This window comes from Cladosporium halotolerans (genome assembly GCF_011745625.1).
Source record: "Cladosporium halotolerans strain TM138-S3 chromosome Unknown Sca5, whole genome shotgun sequence".
In the NCBI taxonomy this organism is placed as follows: domain Eukaryota; kingdom Fungi; phylum Ascomycota; class Dothideomycetes; order Cladosporiales; family Cladosporiaceae; genus Cladosporium; species Cladosporium halotolerans.
The window spans coordinates 217,963-231,821 of record NW_027191456.1 but is presented as its reverse complement, the minus strand read 5'-3'; the positions used below and the strand labels follow the sequence as shown (position 1 = coordinate 231,821).

The window sequence follows — 13,859 nt, the reverse complement described above, 5'->3', positions numbered from 1 at the left end:
TGGCCATGACGCTCACACGCCAGAACGCACGCGCTACAGTCGCGTCGTGATTTTGAAAGCTCGGGAAGATCATTGCTCACTGTACCTGCTGCCAATTACATTCGCCCTCGAAGCGACTTTTACCTCTCTTTTACCATTACCTCGCCAATATGCCTGAATCTCGCTCTAAACATCCGCTCGTCTGGATAGACTGCGAAATGACGGGGCTGGATACCAGCAAAGATACGATCATGTCGCTTGCGTGCTTCATCACCGACTACGAGCTCAACATACTAGATGATGGCTACGAAGCAGTGGTACACCACTCGAAAGAGCAACTAGACCAAATGGGCGAATGGTGCACTGCTCACCACGGCGATTCTGGCCTCACGCAAGCCTGCCTTGACTCCACGACAACCGCGGAACAAGCAGCAGACGAATTGCTCGCATACATACAGTCACATGTTCCCGAGAGAAAAAAGGCACTTCTGGCCGGGAATACTGTGCACGCGGACCAGAGATTCTTGCGCCAAGAGCCATGGAGGAAGGTGGTGTCATACTTGCACCACCGTATATTGGACGTGAGCGCGATCAAAGAGGCAGCGAAGCGCTGGGCTCCGATTGATGTCTTGAAAGCAAGCCCGCAGAAGGCTGGAAAGCACGAGGCAAAGGCGGATATCCTGGAGAGCATCGCCGAGGCGCGCTACTACAAGGACATGTTCTTCGCTCCTAAGGCACCCGAAAAGAACGCCGAGGAAGGCTCTGCGGAATGATGCAAATCTTGATCACGGTATATTCGACAGGCTCCAACGGAGATTGCTGCGAGCTGGACAGCCGCATATGTAGTACTTACAGCCGGAACACACTGCCGGTGCATGAGGGTGGAGCTTGTCAAAGCTGCATGGTACTGGCGACACCGTCTGGACACTCGGGAGCAATGGTCCGGCAGGACCCCATATGTACATGACCGTTTCAAGAGTGTCAACCGCAGCGTGAAGCTAGACGACTGCCAAATGGGGCGTCAGCTCGCAAAGCTGCAAGCCAACGTCGCGTCTTACATCGCTCGGCGCCGAAATCGCCGACGCCGATGTGATAGTCACGACAAGTCACATAGTATGTTCGCTGTGACTGCCAATCATTAGACCTGGTACCTGACAGCTCGTATTCGGTCGGCTCATCCCTGATTGTGGACGCCACGTGAGTTGGCATCTTCACAGCCTGACGGGACATTTTGACCGATTAATGCCGACGTTGAGTCAGTACCAATTATATGAAGGTCTTCTGTAACCCTGAGGCCAGTCGACAGTATGCACTTATATCCAGATGCCCCCAGGCGTACATCCCCAATCATTCCAGCTTCATCACGTTGCTACCCTTTAAGACCCGTGCGAATCAGCTTGTCACTTGAGATACGACACTAGTCAAGTGCTCGTGATGGCAAATTTCAATGAGTCTATCGATCACAATACGCTTGAAGACATCGGAAATGGCCTTGGCTTGGAGCACGACGTCCAGTGTGACCCGCCCTCGGGCATCAATGTTTTGATCATTGGTGCAGGTGTTGGAGGTCTCACGGCTGCCCTTGAGTGTCATCGAAAGGGTCATTCCGTTCGAATATGGGAGCGTTCTGAATCTGCGGTTGCTGGTGGTAAGTCCATACAGGATGAGCTTGAGGCTACCTTGTGCTGATGACACGAACACAGGCGACATGTTTACCATTGGTCTAAGTGGTAGACGCTTCGTGAATAACTACCCTGAAATGGTGAAGGAGTTGGACCGCATCTCGGTCCACAACGCTTTCCTGCAGTACCGAAGACACACTGGTGAGGCCATTGGCGAAGCGAAGCCTTTCGCCGTCATGTGGGCCAAGGCCGGCATCGATCCGAAGAACGTCCCCATGGTCATGCAGATGCGCGTGCTTTGGCACACTATGCTCTGGCGCCAGGTCGAAAAGTTCAACATTGAAGTTCTTTTCGGAAAGCGAGTCGTTGAATACTTCGAGGATGCAGAACGCGGAGTTGCTGGTGTGTCTACCGACCAAGGCGAGCGAACTGAAGCGGATGTTGTACTGGCTGCAGATGGGTTGAACTCAAGCTCACAGCAACTCGTGATGCCGAACGGCAATAAAGGAACTCGATCTGGCCGAAGTGTGTTTCGCAGCGCTTACCCGCTGCACCTTGCCATGGCGAACCCTCTGATCAAAGAATACTTTGGACCAAAGGACGGCAGATTTCCAATCACCCAAACCTGGCTCGGCCCAGATACGCATCTAGTCGCTCTCTGCTACATTGACAGGGAGGGCAAGAACGATCAGATGGTGTGGGGCATCACATACCACGAGAAGGGCGAGCAAAGCACGAAGGAATCCTGGCATCAGACGGTGAGTAGCGAAGATGTTCTCAGTATCTTGGACGAGACACCAGGCTGGGGTGAGCCACTCAAAGCCATGGTCGAAGCAACACCGCCTGGCCACATCGTTCACTGGCCTTTGATCTTTCGCAACCCTCAACCTGTCTGGCATTCACCGGTAGCGAGGGTTCTCCAAATTGGTGACGCCGCTCACTCATTTCTCCCGACATCAGGCAACGGGGCCACTCAAGCGATCGAAGATGCTGTGACCATTGCCGAATGCCTGAAGCAGGGCGGCAAAGACAATATCCCCACAGCCATCAAAACGCACAATCTACTCCGCTTTGACCGCGTCTCCTGCGGACAACGCCTCGGTTGGGCAAACGCGGAGCGCATGCACAAGACTGATTTCTCCAAGGGACCCGTCGATGTCTCGAAAGTCCAGTCGAGGGTCCCCAAGTGGCTCTTCCAGCATGATCCAGAGGTATACGCTGTGGCCAACTACGCCAAAGCTGCCGCTAGTATTGTTGACGGTACTAGCTTTGAAAATACCAACATCCCTCCAGGCTATGTACCAGCTGCTTGGACAATGGAGGAAGTTCTGGCGCGCGAGGCGGAAGGCAAGAGCATCGAGTTGTCAGGCGACTGGTCTTGAATGATCATGCCTGGAAGGGTGTGAGATACCCAGCTCGGAGTCGCGAAATTACAGAACTTAACATCGAGTGGCTTCATTGGCATGTACCTAATCTTCTACTTACCATCGCTCAGTACAAATCTGTCGTGAATTCGAACAGCGTAGCATTCTCTAGCACGTCTCAATCTTGAAGCTCTCAAACGCAACATCAATACCAGCCTTCGCATCGCCCTCCTCCGGCGTAGGCTTAGCCCCATACACCCCAACCCACATCTCAGCACCCTCCGCCCTCCCCTCAAGATCCGCCCACTTGACCTCCCTCAACGGCTCCTTCTTCCCTTTCACAAAAACATACACCCAAATCGTATCACCCTCCCTCTCCGCCACAAACGAAGCCCTGCCACCCTCCTCAAACATCGGACACAGACTCCAGTCCGAAAACCGATCAGTGCCCACGACGCCCAGCTTCGGCTCGCCGTTGAAGAACTCGATCCCGGCTTTGATCCACTGCGAGCCGTGCAAGTCCGCCCCCGGGCTGGGCGGGAAAGCGATCAGGATCCCGCCTTGGTCGAACTGCGTCTTCCAGGGCCCGGAGACGGTCGCGGCGAGGGATTTGAAGGCTGATACGGGGATGCGGGCGCCGACGCCGGGGGCGTTGAATTCCATGTCGCCGCGGGTGGTGCGGCGCCATATGTCTGTCTTTGGTGGGGTGGGGATTGTGAAGGGTTGGGTGGTGTCCGATGGGACGGTGGATTGGGGCGCGTTGATTGCTTCGTAGTGGAGGGACATTTTGATTGAGATTGTTTTGTTTGTTATCAGAATTTGATACTCTTTCTTGCGAAACGGTCACTGTGATTATATAGTTGATTTGACGATGACAGGTCGCTTTAGCCAAGTCCTGCAGAGTGTACGGTGATTGCCTCTTTGAGAGCGGCTGGAGCCAAATCTGGTTTGCCGACAGAAGCCGCCCAAAACGAGGGGAGCTAACTGATGGAATGATGTCCTGTGAAACAGAGAGGCTTCATCGGCATGTTCAACCAGGGGTGCCTAAAGACAGAAGCTGCATTTAGAGGGATGAGTCAACAGCTCGCGAGTCGGACAGAGCCTAGAAGTGCGATCAATCTGCGAGATAGTGAACTACACCATTAAGGCCACCGGTGATGATCTCACGACTGCGACTCCACACCTCGCTACTTCGTTCACAGGCTCCAACTTTCCCGACCACGACTAGAAATACTAGAACAATAGAAACAGCAACTATGACCACCCCAACGATCAGCGGCGATGCATCGCTCGGTCCTGTATTCTTCTGGCGCGAGTTCGAAGAACCCTACGGTTTCATGTCTCAGTGGTACGACTCGACGTTCGAGGTAGATGGCGTCACGTATCTGAGCACGGAAATGTGGATGATGATACAGAAGGCCAAGTTGTTCGGTGACGAGGTATGTTTGCGATGACTGGTGGCTATAGTCACAAGGACACGGGTGATGGGACTGACGAGGTTGATAGGAAATTGCAAAGCAAATGATGCAGACGAGCATACCGGCCGAACACCAAGCGCTTGGAAGAAAGGCGAAGGGGTTCTCGCGTCCAAAATGGGACGAGCGTAAGTCGTCAATACTTTTCCATAGGGAATGTTATGCTGATAATGCCGACAGACAAGAGCCGCGTCGTAGAAGAGGGCAACTGGCACAAGTTCACAAAGACCAAAGGCCGTCCGGAACTAGCACAATTGCTGCTTGACACGGGCGACCGCGAGCTAGTTGAGGTGAGTCTAACCAGGAGCCATCGATCGCGTTAATTATCACGAAGCTCACGGTCCGATTTTGTAGGCCTCGCCCACAGACCGCATCTGGGGCATTGGGTTCGCGGCTGCGAATGCACTTGAGAATCGAAGCAAGTGGGGTGAGAACCGGCTCGGAGAAGCACTCATGAGTGTCAGAGCGAGACTGCAGCAGGCGAGTAAATAAATATCTTTAGTAGGCTGATCCTGTCAAAGCCTACAGCGAGTCGCTCGGACTTCGCTTCAATTGCGCCTGACTCCTTGCTATTTCAACCAGTAACATATTGCCCATCTATTCTCGCTGCAGAACCACTGTGAGAGCCATGAAACCCAGCATGGCTGTCTTGAGCCAAGGATACTCGCTCAGGAGGATCGTCACGTAACCGACAAAAGGCACGTAGCCCAAGACGCTACCAACCACGTCCTTCTCGCGGTCGAGGAAATTCTGGCCACGAGCGTAGAGTTCGGTGTCGTCCGCCGCATTGTTGTCGCCCTTCGTCAGTAACTGCAATGGCGCGCTCCTATAGTACGCTATCGTCAGCAGCCCGTCCACCCTTTGACCTGACAATATATCCACTTACCCTCCGCCGAACTTCCTAATGACTCTGTGAACGATTGGGATGTCCTTCCCTCGCACGTTATACACCACGACCTCTCCGACCTGAGTCTCCGCGCCTCTGTTCCACAAGAATAGCAAGTCTCCGCGCTGGAACGCCGGCTCCATGCTGCCCGAAAGCACCACCACAATCGGCGAAGAGGAGTCTGTTGCTACTGAAAGACCCTTCCATAACATGAATGCCGTTGATAGGACGAGTGCGAAGTTCAGGACCTGGGCGGCAAGCTGCCTGGGTTGCAGGCCGGCGATTGCGCTGAGCATTGTGGAAGTTGTGTTGTTATGTGTACGCGGATTGCGGAGCTTCGTGATTCGCTGACTTCGCTTGCGAATGAAAGAGTGTGCTGAATGATCGTGGATTCTTCGTTTGTAGCCTGCATCCGAGTGTGCAAGCAATGCCGTCCGTAGGCGTCGTTGTCGGCCTGGTGCACGTGCTTGAAGCTGCCAGGTGTCCGGCGAAGCTCCAAAGTTCGAGGTGGAGGGCGCCCTGAAGCAGCGCAAGCTCGGACGCGGTGGAGGCAGCACAAGCTTTGAGACACGGCGGGTAAGATTATGAACAAGAGGTGATCAGGAGCATCGATTTGATACCCAATGTGTTCGGTCGACAGTCAAGAAGGTGGAGTTCTGTATCCCGAAAATGCTATGATTGTCTCTCCAGTATACATGCGCCTGAGCAAATCAATGTCACAAGCACACCTCAGACACTCAAACTTGATGGAAATGATCGACTTGAGAGGTACTCGGATTGTGCGCGCCTCACGACCACGTATAGAGAGCCAGCATGTACCAAAAGCACGGGAATACAGCTCGCACGCTGATCAGCGAAATTCGCCTAATGCTCCCACCGAGCACGACAAGCTCCTTTATGCAGTGGGTTTTGGCATGTGAAGCGATTGACATTCATCGCTCAGCTTGTCACATGTGAGCGTGGAGCAACGAATGCGGTTGAACTCCGCTTGGGTAGCATTGATAACGAGTGATTTATGCCTTATTTCAAGCATCTCAAATCGTCCATTTTCACCCTCACGAGTCCTATGAGCCTTGATCATTATTTATTCGCGAGCGTCGTCCCTGCCTGCATATGACGCATTGGGCGTGAGCGAAAGTCGGTCGCTGGCCGAGTAAAGTTTAGGAGATGCCTTCTTGGCAAGCCGGCGAACCTCGAGCCCTCCGCGCAACGTCTAAAGCAGAACGACGCTCACTGCCAGCTTAGCACGACCCAACACGTGCCGTACCTCTCCCTCTCCCGTCAACCCCCCATCATCCTGCATACTTCACCTCCAATGTGCGCGCCGTATCGATGAGCGGCCGCCCTCCTCCTTCCTCTCAGGATCCATCCTTCGACACCAGCGACAGCAGCAGCAACCACCCCTCCTCCTCGACCGCTCGGAGCACGAGATCACAGCAGCAGCCCTGGCAAGCCACCGCCGCCCGTCAATTCACCCGCCGAGGCCTGGCTCCGATCTCAACCACGTCCTCAGGCCAGCCGCTCCCCTCCAGCGCGACGAGTAGTCCGTCACGGGCTGCCTTCTCGCCCACCCGCCCCGACTCTCACCAATCCGCAAATCTCATCGGCCGACAAGTCGCGAGCCGGCAGTCTTCGAGCTCGTCGACTCACTCGTTCGGCGGCATCCCGGCACCAGGCCAACCGCAGCACCACGCGTCTGCAGCCTTGCATACCGGTCCGCGCGCGCGAACTGTCACGTCTAGTAGCACTCCGCGCGTCACCTCGCCCATTGCTAGCGTGTCATCTTTGTCGCAAGCAAGCGCTTTCGGTGCAGGCGCTTCTCGATTTGCTCGGCACTCACCGTCCATCTCACTCTCTTCAGCAGCCTCACCCGTATCGTCTGCTGGCCCTCACAGCGCTAGCGGCACCTCGGGACAGCTCACCAGCTTGGTTGTAACCCAGCTGAACATCCTCCTCAGTACCATCAAGGACGACGGGGACAGCGCCAAGTGGCAAGCACAGGTCGAGAAAATACAGAGACTAGTGGAGGATAACGGCATGGAGGTGTTCCCACAATTCTTCAGGCGTTTGTTGCAAAACAATGCATCCGCCATATTCCCCAGCAGTGGCAGGCAAGACACTGCCACTGCTGGTAACTACCAGCTGTTAGTACAGGAGATGCAGAAAATCACAGTAGAAGCGCAGCAAGCGAGCAAAATCGCCGAGGTATTGGACACCAACGAAGGCGACCTCTTCCGAGATTTCGATCTGTATGCGCTTATGGATCACTTCAGACTAGATCCAATCGCACGCGTCACCCTCGCGCTTGCCTGCAGAAGAGTCTCAAAAGCAGACCTCAGATCGAAGGGTGAGGCACCAATCACTGTTTGACTTATTGAAAGCGCGCACTGACATCTTAATCTTATCCTAGCCGACAACGTTTTCAACAGCAACTTCTCCAACTTCCTCCAAGTCCTCGCGCTGAAGCAAGGCGCCGCGTCGCAACTGAACGTCTCAGATGAAGTTATCGCAACAATCATCGACCGCATGGTTCAAGATCCACCTAGAAGCTGGGGTGAAGAGCAAAGGGAGAACTTGAAGTTCGCGACGCTTGGGAGATACAGTGAGCTTAAGCAGAGGCCGCCTCCTATTGTGCAGTCTACCATCACCCTCATGGAGCTATTGGACTCTCAGGATGGCCGCCTGGCCCGTCATGTACAGCGTGCTGGACCCCGATGCACCTCCAGCCTGGAAGCCTGCAAAGAAGTTCTCGCCGGTGTAGGGACACAGGATATCGCGTACAGACCCATTGCTATGACCCTTCTGCTCATGGCTATCGCCGAGAACGGACAGGCCTACGATGCGAGCGTCTTTGTGCAAGCTCTCAGGCAGCACCGCGCTGGAGCTAAGATCGACTGGGCCGATGTTGTCCAAGGATTTGACATCCCCAAGCTCAACGTGACAAAGGCGCAATTCTTGGTCCTCTACCGGGCACTCCTTCCTCTTGCTCGCGAATACTCCAACTTTGACATTCAGGGACTTTGGGGCGGCGCATGGAGCATTCCCGAAACTCAGCTCAGCTTCGTAGTTGCTTTCCTTTCAACGACGCCCGAGGAGCTGGATGTCTCGCAGATCCCGAATCTGCGCCGAGCCTTTTTGTTGGAGGATTTCCAGGACGAATCTGAGAGCGTTCGGACCTTTGCCGAGAAGGCCGTCAAGCACCCTCTGGTCTCTATGGATGCGACAGAAGCTCTCTTCACCATGATTTTCCAGTCTCAGGAAACCTATAACGGAGCTCAGATGCTTGGAATCCCTGAAACCTTGATCAACCCGAACATGACCGTCTTCGTATGTGCGGCTGCTGCAGTGCCAAAGCCGTGGGGTGCTCTGCAGGATCAGGCGCTCAAGCAACTTTTCTTCCCATTCCTGCTGAAGCAACACGAGAACTACGATTTTGTCATGCATGCATTATGGCGCAACGACAAGATTTGGGTGGCCGGACGCATGGTCGAATTTTATCAGCAAGAGAACAACTTGATCGGCATAATTTACGAGCACGCAGTGGAGCATGGTTGGCTAGAAGCTCTGCTCACTATTCAAAGCAGCTTCGTGCTGGAATTGGCCACGTACGCTCACAGCAAAGGAACCTGCGACCTCGACGATTTTGCACAACAACATGTGAGCGCCATGGGCATCCAACCTTTCGCACGAGCAATCGTCGATTTTGTTAGAAGCAAGATGGAAGGCGAGGCTATCGTGCAGAGAGATCGGTTGCAACCGGCAAGCCCGCAACTACAGCTGAAGACGGCCCACAAGCTGCTTCTGATGATCAACGATGCCATCCCGGAGGACGACTTTGTTCCGCTGCTCAGGCAAGCCCTCCAGGTCTATCCCCGTCTGGTTAACTATGGCGAGGATGGGAGACGGGACATGATCATCGCTGCCAACGGTGAACGCGGAAATAGTCTTCCTGAGGAGGCCGGCACCCAGATGGAGGAACAGTACAAGCGGATGTACGGTGGAGATGTCGATGCAAACGACGTTATCGATCAGTTGAAGCAGCTCAAGACCTCGGAGAACCCAGCGGATCAGGACCTCTTCGCAAGTATGATTCACGGGCTCTTCGATGAGTACAACTGCTTCGGTGAATACCCCAACGAGGCTCTTGCCACGACTGCCGTGCTCTTTGGCGGTCTGATCAAGTACGAAGTCTTGTTTGGGTTCAGCATGCAAGTTGCCTTGTACATGGTCTTCGAGGCAGTCTCTATCTACGGCTCCGAGGATTCCATGTGGAAGTTTGGCATGCAAGCGATGCTGCACTTCACTGATCGCCTCAAGGATTGGCCGCAACTTGCCGAACGTATTCTGCATATTCCTAACCTGCGGAACACTCAGGTTGTGCCAGCTGCAGAGAAAGTGCTGGCAGAGCTTCGCCAGGAGAACGTCAGTCTCAACGGTGACGGTGCCAACGGCATCACGAATGGCGCCCTCGATGAGGAGTTCCCCGTCGACTCCCCGACGCCCCCTTTCAACAGCATCAACATCGATGCCCCCATCAGGCCCGACATCTATGAAACGCCGGATGAAGAGGTATCTGACAAGGTGATCTTCGTCCTCAACAACATGTCTAAGCGAAACTTGGAGGAGAAGTTCAAAGATCTTGAGAATGCGCTCGAAGACAGGCACCACCAGTGGTTTGCTCGCTACCTTGTTGAGGAACTCGCGAAGTCGCAACCCAACTACCAGACTTTGTACCTGCAGCTCCTCGACAATTTCAACCAGAAGTATCTCTGGGCTGAGGTCCTCCGGGAGACATACATCAGCTGCGCGAAGATGCTCAACGCCCAGAGCACCATGGACTCACCTCAAGAACGTACAAGCCTCAAGAACTTGGCTGGATGGCTAGGATCACTGACCCTGGCACGCAACCAGCCGATCTTGCATCGCAACATCTCCTTCAAGGATCTCCTTCTCGAGGCCAATGACACTCAGAGGCTGATCATCGCGATTCCTTTCACTTGCAAAGTCTTGGTGCACGCCGCGAAGTCGAAGATTTTCCAGCCGCCCAACCCGTGGCTCATGGAGTTGCTTGGCTTCCTTGCCGAGCTGTACCATTTCATGGAATTGAAGCTGAACCAGAAATTCGAGATCGAGGTTTTGTGTAAGGAGCTCAACATCGACGTCAACAAACTTGAGCCTCTTGATGTTATTCGATCTCGACCGATGCTGCACGAGAACAACATGCTCCAGCAGTATGTGCCTGAGGGCGGCCCTGATGGCTTCGGTGACATGCATTTGATGGGTCTTTCCAAGCGTGCTGCCAGCGAGCGCTTCACGCCGGAGGCCGTCATCCAGGCACTTCCCGACTTGGGCAACATGCTCCAGATCCCCACTGCGGTTGGCAACGTCACGCAACCCCAGCTGCGCAGCATCTTCGTCCAGGCTGCTCAACAAGCCATCTATGAGATCATCGCACCCGTGGTTGAGCGTTCGGTCACTATTGCTGCCATCTCTACTGCGGAGCTGATCCAGAAGGACTTTGCGGCCGAGAGCGATGTCGAGAAGATGAGAAATGGTGCGCACACCATGGTCAAGAGTCTGTCAGGCAGCCTTGCTTTGGTCACCTGCAAGGAACCGCTGAGGATGAGCATCATGAACAACATCCGCATCCTCGCTTCCAACAACCTACCCGGTCAACTTCCGGAAGGCCAAATCCTGATGTTTGTCAACGACAACATTGACACGGTGTGCAGCCTGGTCGAGCAAGCTGCGGAGGAGCACTCCCTCTCAGAGTCTGATGCTCAGCTGCAGCAGGCTGTCGAGCTGCGCAAGCAACACAATGAGCAGAGGCCAAACGAGCCGTTTAACAACCCGCCGCTGACCAGGTGGTCTCAGTTGATTCCTGCCCCGTTCAGTCAGGAGCTTGGTGGTCTCAACAGGCAGCAGCTCGCCATCTACGAGAACTTTGGCCGTCAAGCCCGTCTCGCACCATCCTCGCAGGCCACTCCTGGTGTTGCCGATGCTACGCGCCAAATTGGCGATGTGCTCAACGAAAACTACCTGCCTAGCATGCCTACTCCTGCTGAGGTGCCGGCCATGCCACGCGCTACACCGCAACAGCAGCGTATGCAGATGCAGGTTCCTGGCAGCCAACAGCAAGTTAATGGCTTCGCTGAGGCGCAGAACATCGGCCAGACCATTCGCGGCCTCTTGGAGAGCCTTCAACAGGCATGCAGAGATGCAAGTGAAGACCACATCTCTGACATTGCCGATACTTCCGCTGTGCGCCGTATCTTTGAGGAGCTTATCGCTCTGATTGACGGCGCCGTCCAGAGGGAGCAGCTTGCACTCGCTGCAGGTCAAGAGACCCTCATGCGCGTGTACACTGACTCTCAGAAACGTCTGGAGATTGAGGTGCTTGTCCGTCTGTTGTGGTCCTTGTGCAAGCTTAGCAACAACGCTCTTCGTGGAGTCACCTCTTTCTTGGCTACACTGGAGGATGACAAGGTCTTTAACACGCCTGTGACTGTCGCCATGATGACTGAGCACCTCATGGATGTTGAGCAGATAGACATGTTGGCAGCCAAGGCCATGAGACAGCGCAGAGAGGTAGCACTGCCTTTCCTCAACGACCTGATCGCGGAGGTCATCCTCGGTGACAGCCCTGTCAACGCCTTCCGCTCGGACTTCACCCAGTGCTACGAGGCACTCAGCCAATGGCTTAGCGAGGAGCCGGACAACAACCTTGGCCGTCAGATCATCTCAAAGCTGCAGTTCCCGTCTGATCAGCCGAATGGCATGCCCAGCCCGCCTGGCTCTGACAAGCAGGATCAGTTCGAATACATCTTCGAGGAGTGGATCCATCTGCAGCGCAAGCACGCTCCGGAGAGGGCACAGATCGCTTTCGTTCAGCAGCTGCACCAGAAGCACATTCTCAATGGTACGGATGAGGCCTCCCACTTCTTCCGCTCTTGCCTGGAGATGTCGATCGCTGCGTTCGAGCGTGCCTCGTCGATGCCTTTCGCTACCATCGACAACTCCCACATCCAGACCGATGCTTTTGCGCGTCTGATCGCCGTTATGGTCGCGTATCAGAGCTCGCAATCGGGCGATCACGCTCCTCCGGCGAGATTCTTCAACGCCATCATGCGCTTGATTCTGCTGGTATTCCAGGACCAGTACTACAAGCGGGGCGAGCGCTTCCCGAGCCGCGTCTACTTCCGCCTGTTCTCAGCTCTTCTTTGTGAGATGCATGCTTTCAGAGAGCAGGTCGGCGCGGAGGTGCACAAGGAGATCCTGCAGACCTTTGGCACGGCGTTCTACACGATCCAACCCAGCATCTTCGAGGGTTTCTCTTTCGGCTGGCTCACCTTGATCACCCACAGACTGTTCCTCCCGGCCATGATTCAACCCCAAGGCCGTACATCCGGAGGCTGGGAGACTCTTCTTAAGCTCTTCGGTGCCCTCTTCAAGTTCTTCACTCTTGCATCCGCCGAAGGTGAGGGCAGTGGAACTCTTAGGGAGTTCTACCCGGGTATCTGCAGGCTGATGTTGATGCTCCACCGCGACTACCCTGAGTTCCTCATCGAGAACCACGCCGTCCTGAACGCCATGATCCCCGAGCGCATCTCGCAGCTGCACAACTTGATTAACAGTGCCGCCACGCACGCCGTTGTTGCCGAGCAGCCGGATCCGTTCGAGCGTGGCTTGAAGATTAACAGGCTTGAGCAAGTCAGGCAAGCGCCGCCGGTCCATACGGACCATGAGAAAATCCTTAAGGACGCTGGCATTTTCCAGTCTGTGGAGAAGGCACTCAATGGGTCTCTCGATGAGGTCGACGCTATTCTTGCGGCATTCGAGCAGCCGAACGCGAACATTGACGCACTTCTCGTCAATGTCCTCATCCTCCACGTTGGCGTTCGCGCGATTGCTACTTCGACGGTCTTCTCGGCCGCGGCCCCTGCAGCCAAGTTCCTTGAGCGCATCCTTAAGGATGCCAGGCCCGAAGTGCGCTTCCTCCTCCTGTGCGCTCTGACAAACCAGCTGCGCTACGTCAACGGCCACACGCAGTACTTCTCTACCGCTCTGGTGCACATGTTCTCCATCGAGTCCGAGGACGTTCGCCAGTCGCTTATGAACGTCTTCGTCAACAGGCTCAGCATGGCGCGCCCGCATCCGTGGGGTCTTCTGGTCACCATGCTCGAGCTGATCAAGAACCCGGCCTACGACATCTGGAACTTCTCGTGGATCAAGGCGCATCCGCAGGTCGAGAACATGCTCATGACGCTCGTGCAGCACCAGGAGCGCATGCCGCATAACAGCCCGATGCGCTCTGCTTCCTAGAGCGCTCGAGGCTAGCACCCAGGCTACAGGGCCTGAAAGTCGGCGTTCGACAACAGGCGCTTGACATATCACGATCTTTTTTCATGTTATTACTTCAAGGGGACGAGAGTAATCGATTTGGACGGGAATGGGCTGGCGGGCGGATTCCAAAAATGTCAAGCGAAGGCGTTGCCCGTCCCCTAGCGTGGGAACGGCAGGGGCTCAGTCGACT

At 54.9% G+C, this 13,859-nt stretch overlaps 6 protein-coding genes across 6 annotated transcripts; 4 read left to right on the top strand and 2 right to left on the bottom strand.

Annotated features, from left to right (window-relative positions):
• Positions 1 to 149: 149 nt before the first annotated feature.
• WHR41_01979 (uncharacterized protein) lies at positions 150 to 752 on the top strand (the record flags this gene model as incomplete). Its single annotated transcript, XM_069370585.1, has 1 exon — positions 150 to 752. One exon carries the CDS (start codon positions 150 to 152, stop codon positions 750 to 752), a length of 603 nt encoding a protein of 200 aa, XP_069232232.1.
• A 661-nt stretch (positions 753 to 1,413) lies between these two features.
• Positions 1,414 to 3,139, top strand: WHR41_01978 (uncharacterized protein; the record flags this gene model as incomplete). The annotated part of the gene is made up of 2 exons (XM_069370584.1): positions 1,414 to 1,627; positions 1,683 to 3,139. The coding sequence occupies 2 exons, from the start codon at positions 1,414 to 1,416 to the stop codon at positions 2,981 to 2,983; spliced, it is 1,515 nt and encodes a 504-aa protein (XP_069232233.1). The 3' UTR covers positions 2,984 to 3,139.
• WHR41_01977 (uncharacterized protein) lies at positions 3,134 to 3,751 on the bottom strand (the record flags this gene model as incomplete). The annotated part of the gene is made up of 1 exon (XM_069370583.1): positions 3,134 to 3,751. The coding sequence occupies one exon, from the start codon at positions 3,749 to 3,751 to the stop codon at positions 3,134 to 3,136; it is 618 nt and encodes a 205-aa protein (XP_069232240.1).
• A 216-nt stretch (positions 3,752 to 3,967) lies between these two features.
• Positions 3,968 to 5,057, top strand: WHR41_01976 (uncharacterized protein). The gene is made up of 4 exons (XM_069370582.1): positions 3,968 to 4,404; positions 4,472 to 4,568; positions 4,621 to 4,730; positions 4,795 to 5,057. Exons 1-4 carry the CDS (start codon positions 4,123 to 4,125, stop codon positions 4,930 to 4,932), a joined length of 627 nt encoding a protein of 208 aa, XP_069232241.1. The 5' UTR covers positions 3,968 to 4,122; the 3' UTR covers positions 4,933 to 5,057.
• On the bottom strand, positions 4,718 to 5,936 carry sec11 (Signal peptidase complex catalytic subunit sec11). Its single transcript, XM_069370581.1, has 2 exons — positions 5,327 to 5,936; positions 4,718 to 5,266 (listed from the first exon to the last, which is right to left on the bottom strand). Exons 1-2 carry the CDS (start codon positions 5,620 to 5,622, stop codon positions 5,038 to 5,040), a joined length of 525 nt encoding a protein of 174 aa, XP_069232238.1. The 5' UTR covers positions 5,623 to 5,936; the 3' UTR covers positions 4,718 to 5,037.
• Positions 5,937 to 6,658: 722 nt separating this feature from the next.
• On the top strand, positions 6,659 to 13,648 carry WHR41_01974 (uncharacterized protein; the record flags this gene model as incomplete). Its single annotated transcript, XM_069370580.1, has 2 exons — positions 6,659 to 7,673; positions 7,737 to 13,648. The coding sequence occupies 2 exons, from the start codon at positions 6,659 to 6,661 to the stop codon at positions 13,646 to 13,648; spliced, it is 6,927 nt and encodes a 2,308-aa protein (XP_069232239.1).
• Positions 13,649 to 13,859: the final 211 nt, after the last annotated feature.

What these genes read in the sequence shown, in the direction of transcription:
- sec11 (XM_069370581.1), bottom strand. Translation starts at nt 5,622, where the DNA reads ATGCTCAGCGCAATCGCCGGCCTGCAACCCAGGCAGCTTGCCGCCCAG. An exon ending in ATTAGGAAGTTCGGCGGAGG is followed by an intron (nt 5,267 to 5,326) that starts GTAAGTGGATAT and finishes AGCGTACTATAG; the next exon opens with GAGCGCGCCATTGCAGTTAC.
- WHR41_01976 (XM_069370582.1), top strand. Translation starts at nt 4,123, where the DNA reads ATGATCTCACGACTGCGACTCCACACCTCGCTACTTCGTTCACAGGCT. An exon ending in CCAAGTTGTTCGGTGACGAG is followed by an intron (nt 4,405 to 4,471) that starts GTATGTTTGCGA and finishes CGAGGTTGATAG; the next exon opens with GAAATTGCAAAGCAAATGAT. An exon ending in GCGACCGCGAGCTAGTTGAG is followed by an intron (nt 4,731 to 4,794) that starts GTGAGTCTAACC and finishes CCGATTTTGTAG; the next exon opens with GCCTCGCCCACAGACCGCAT.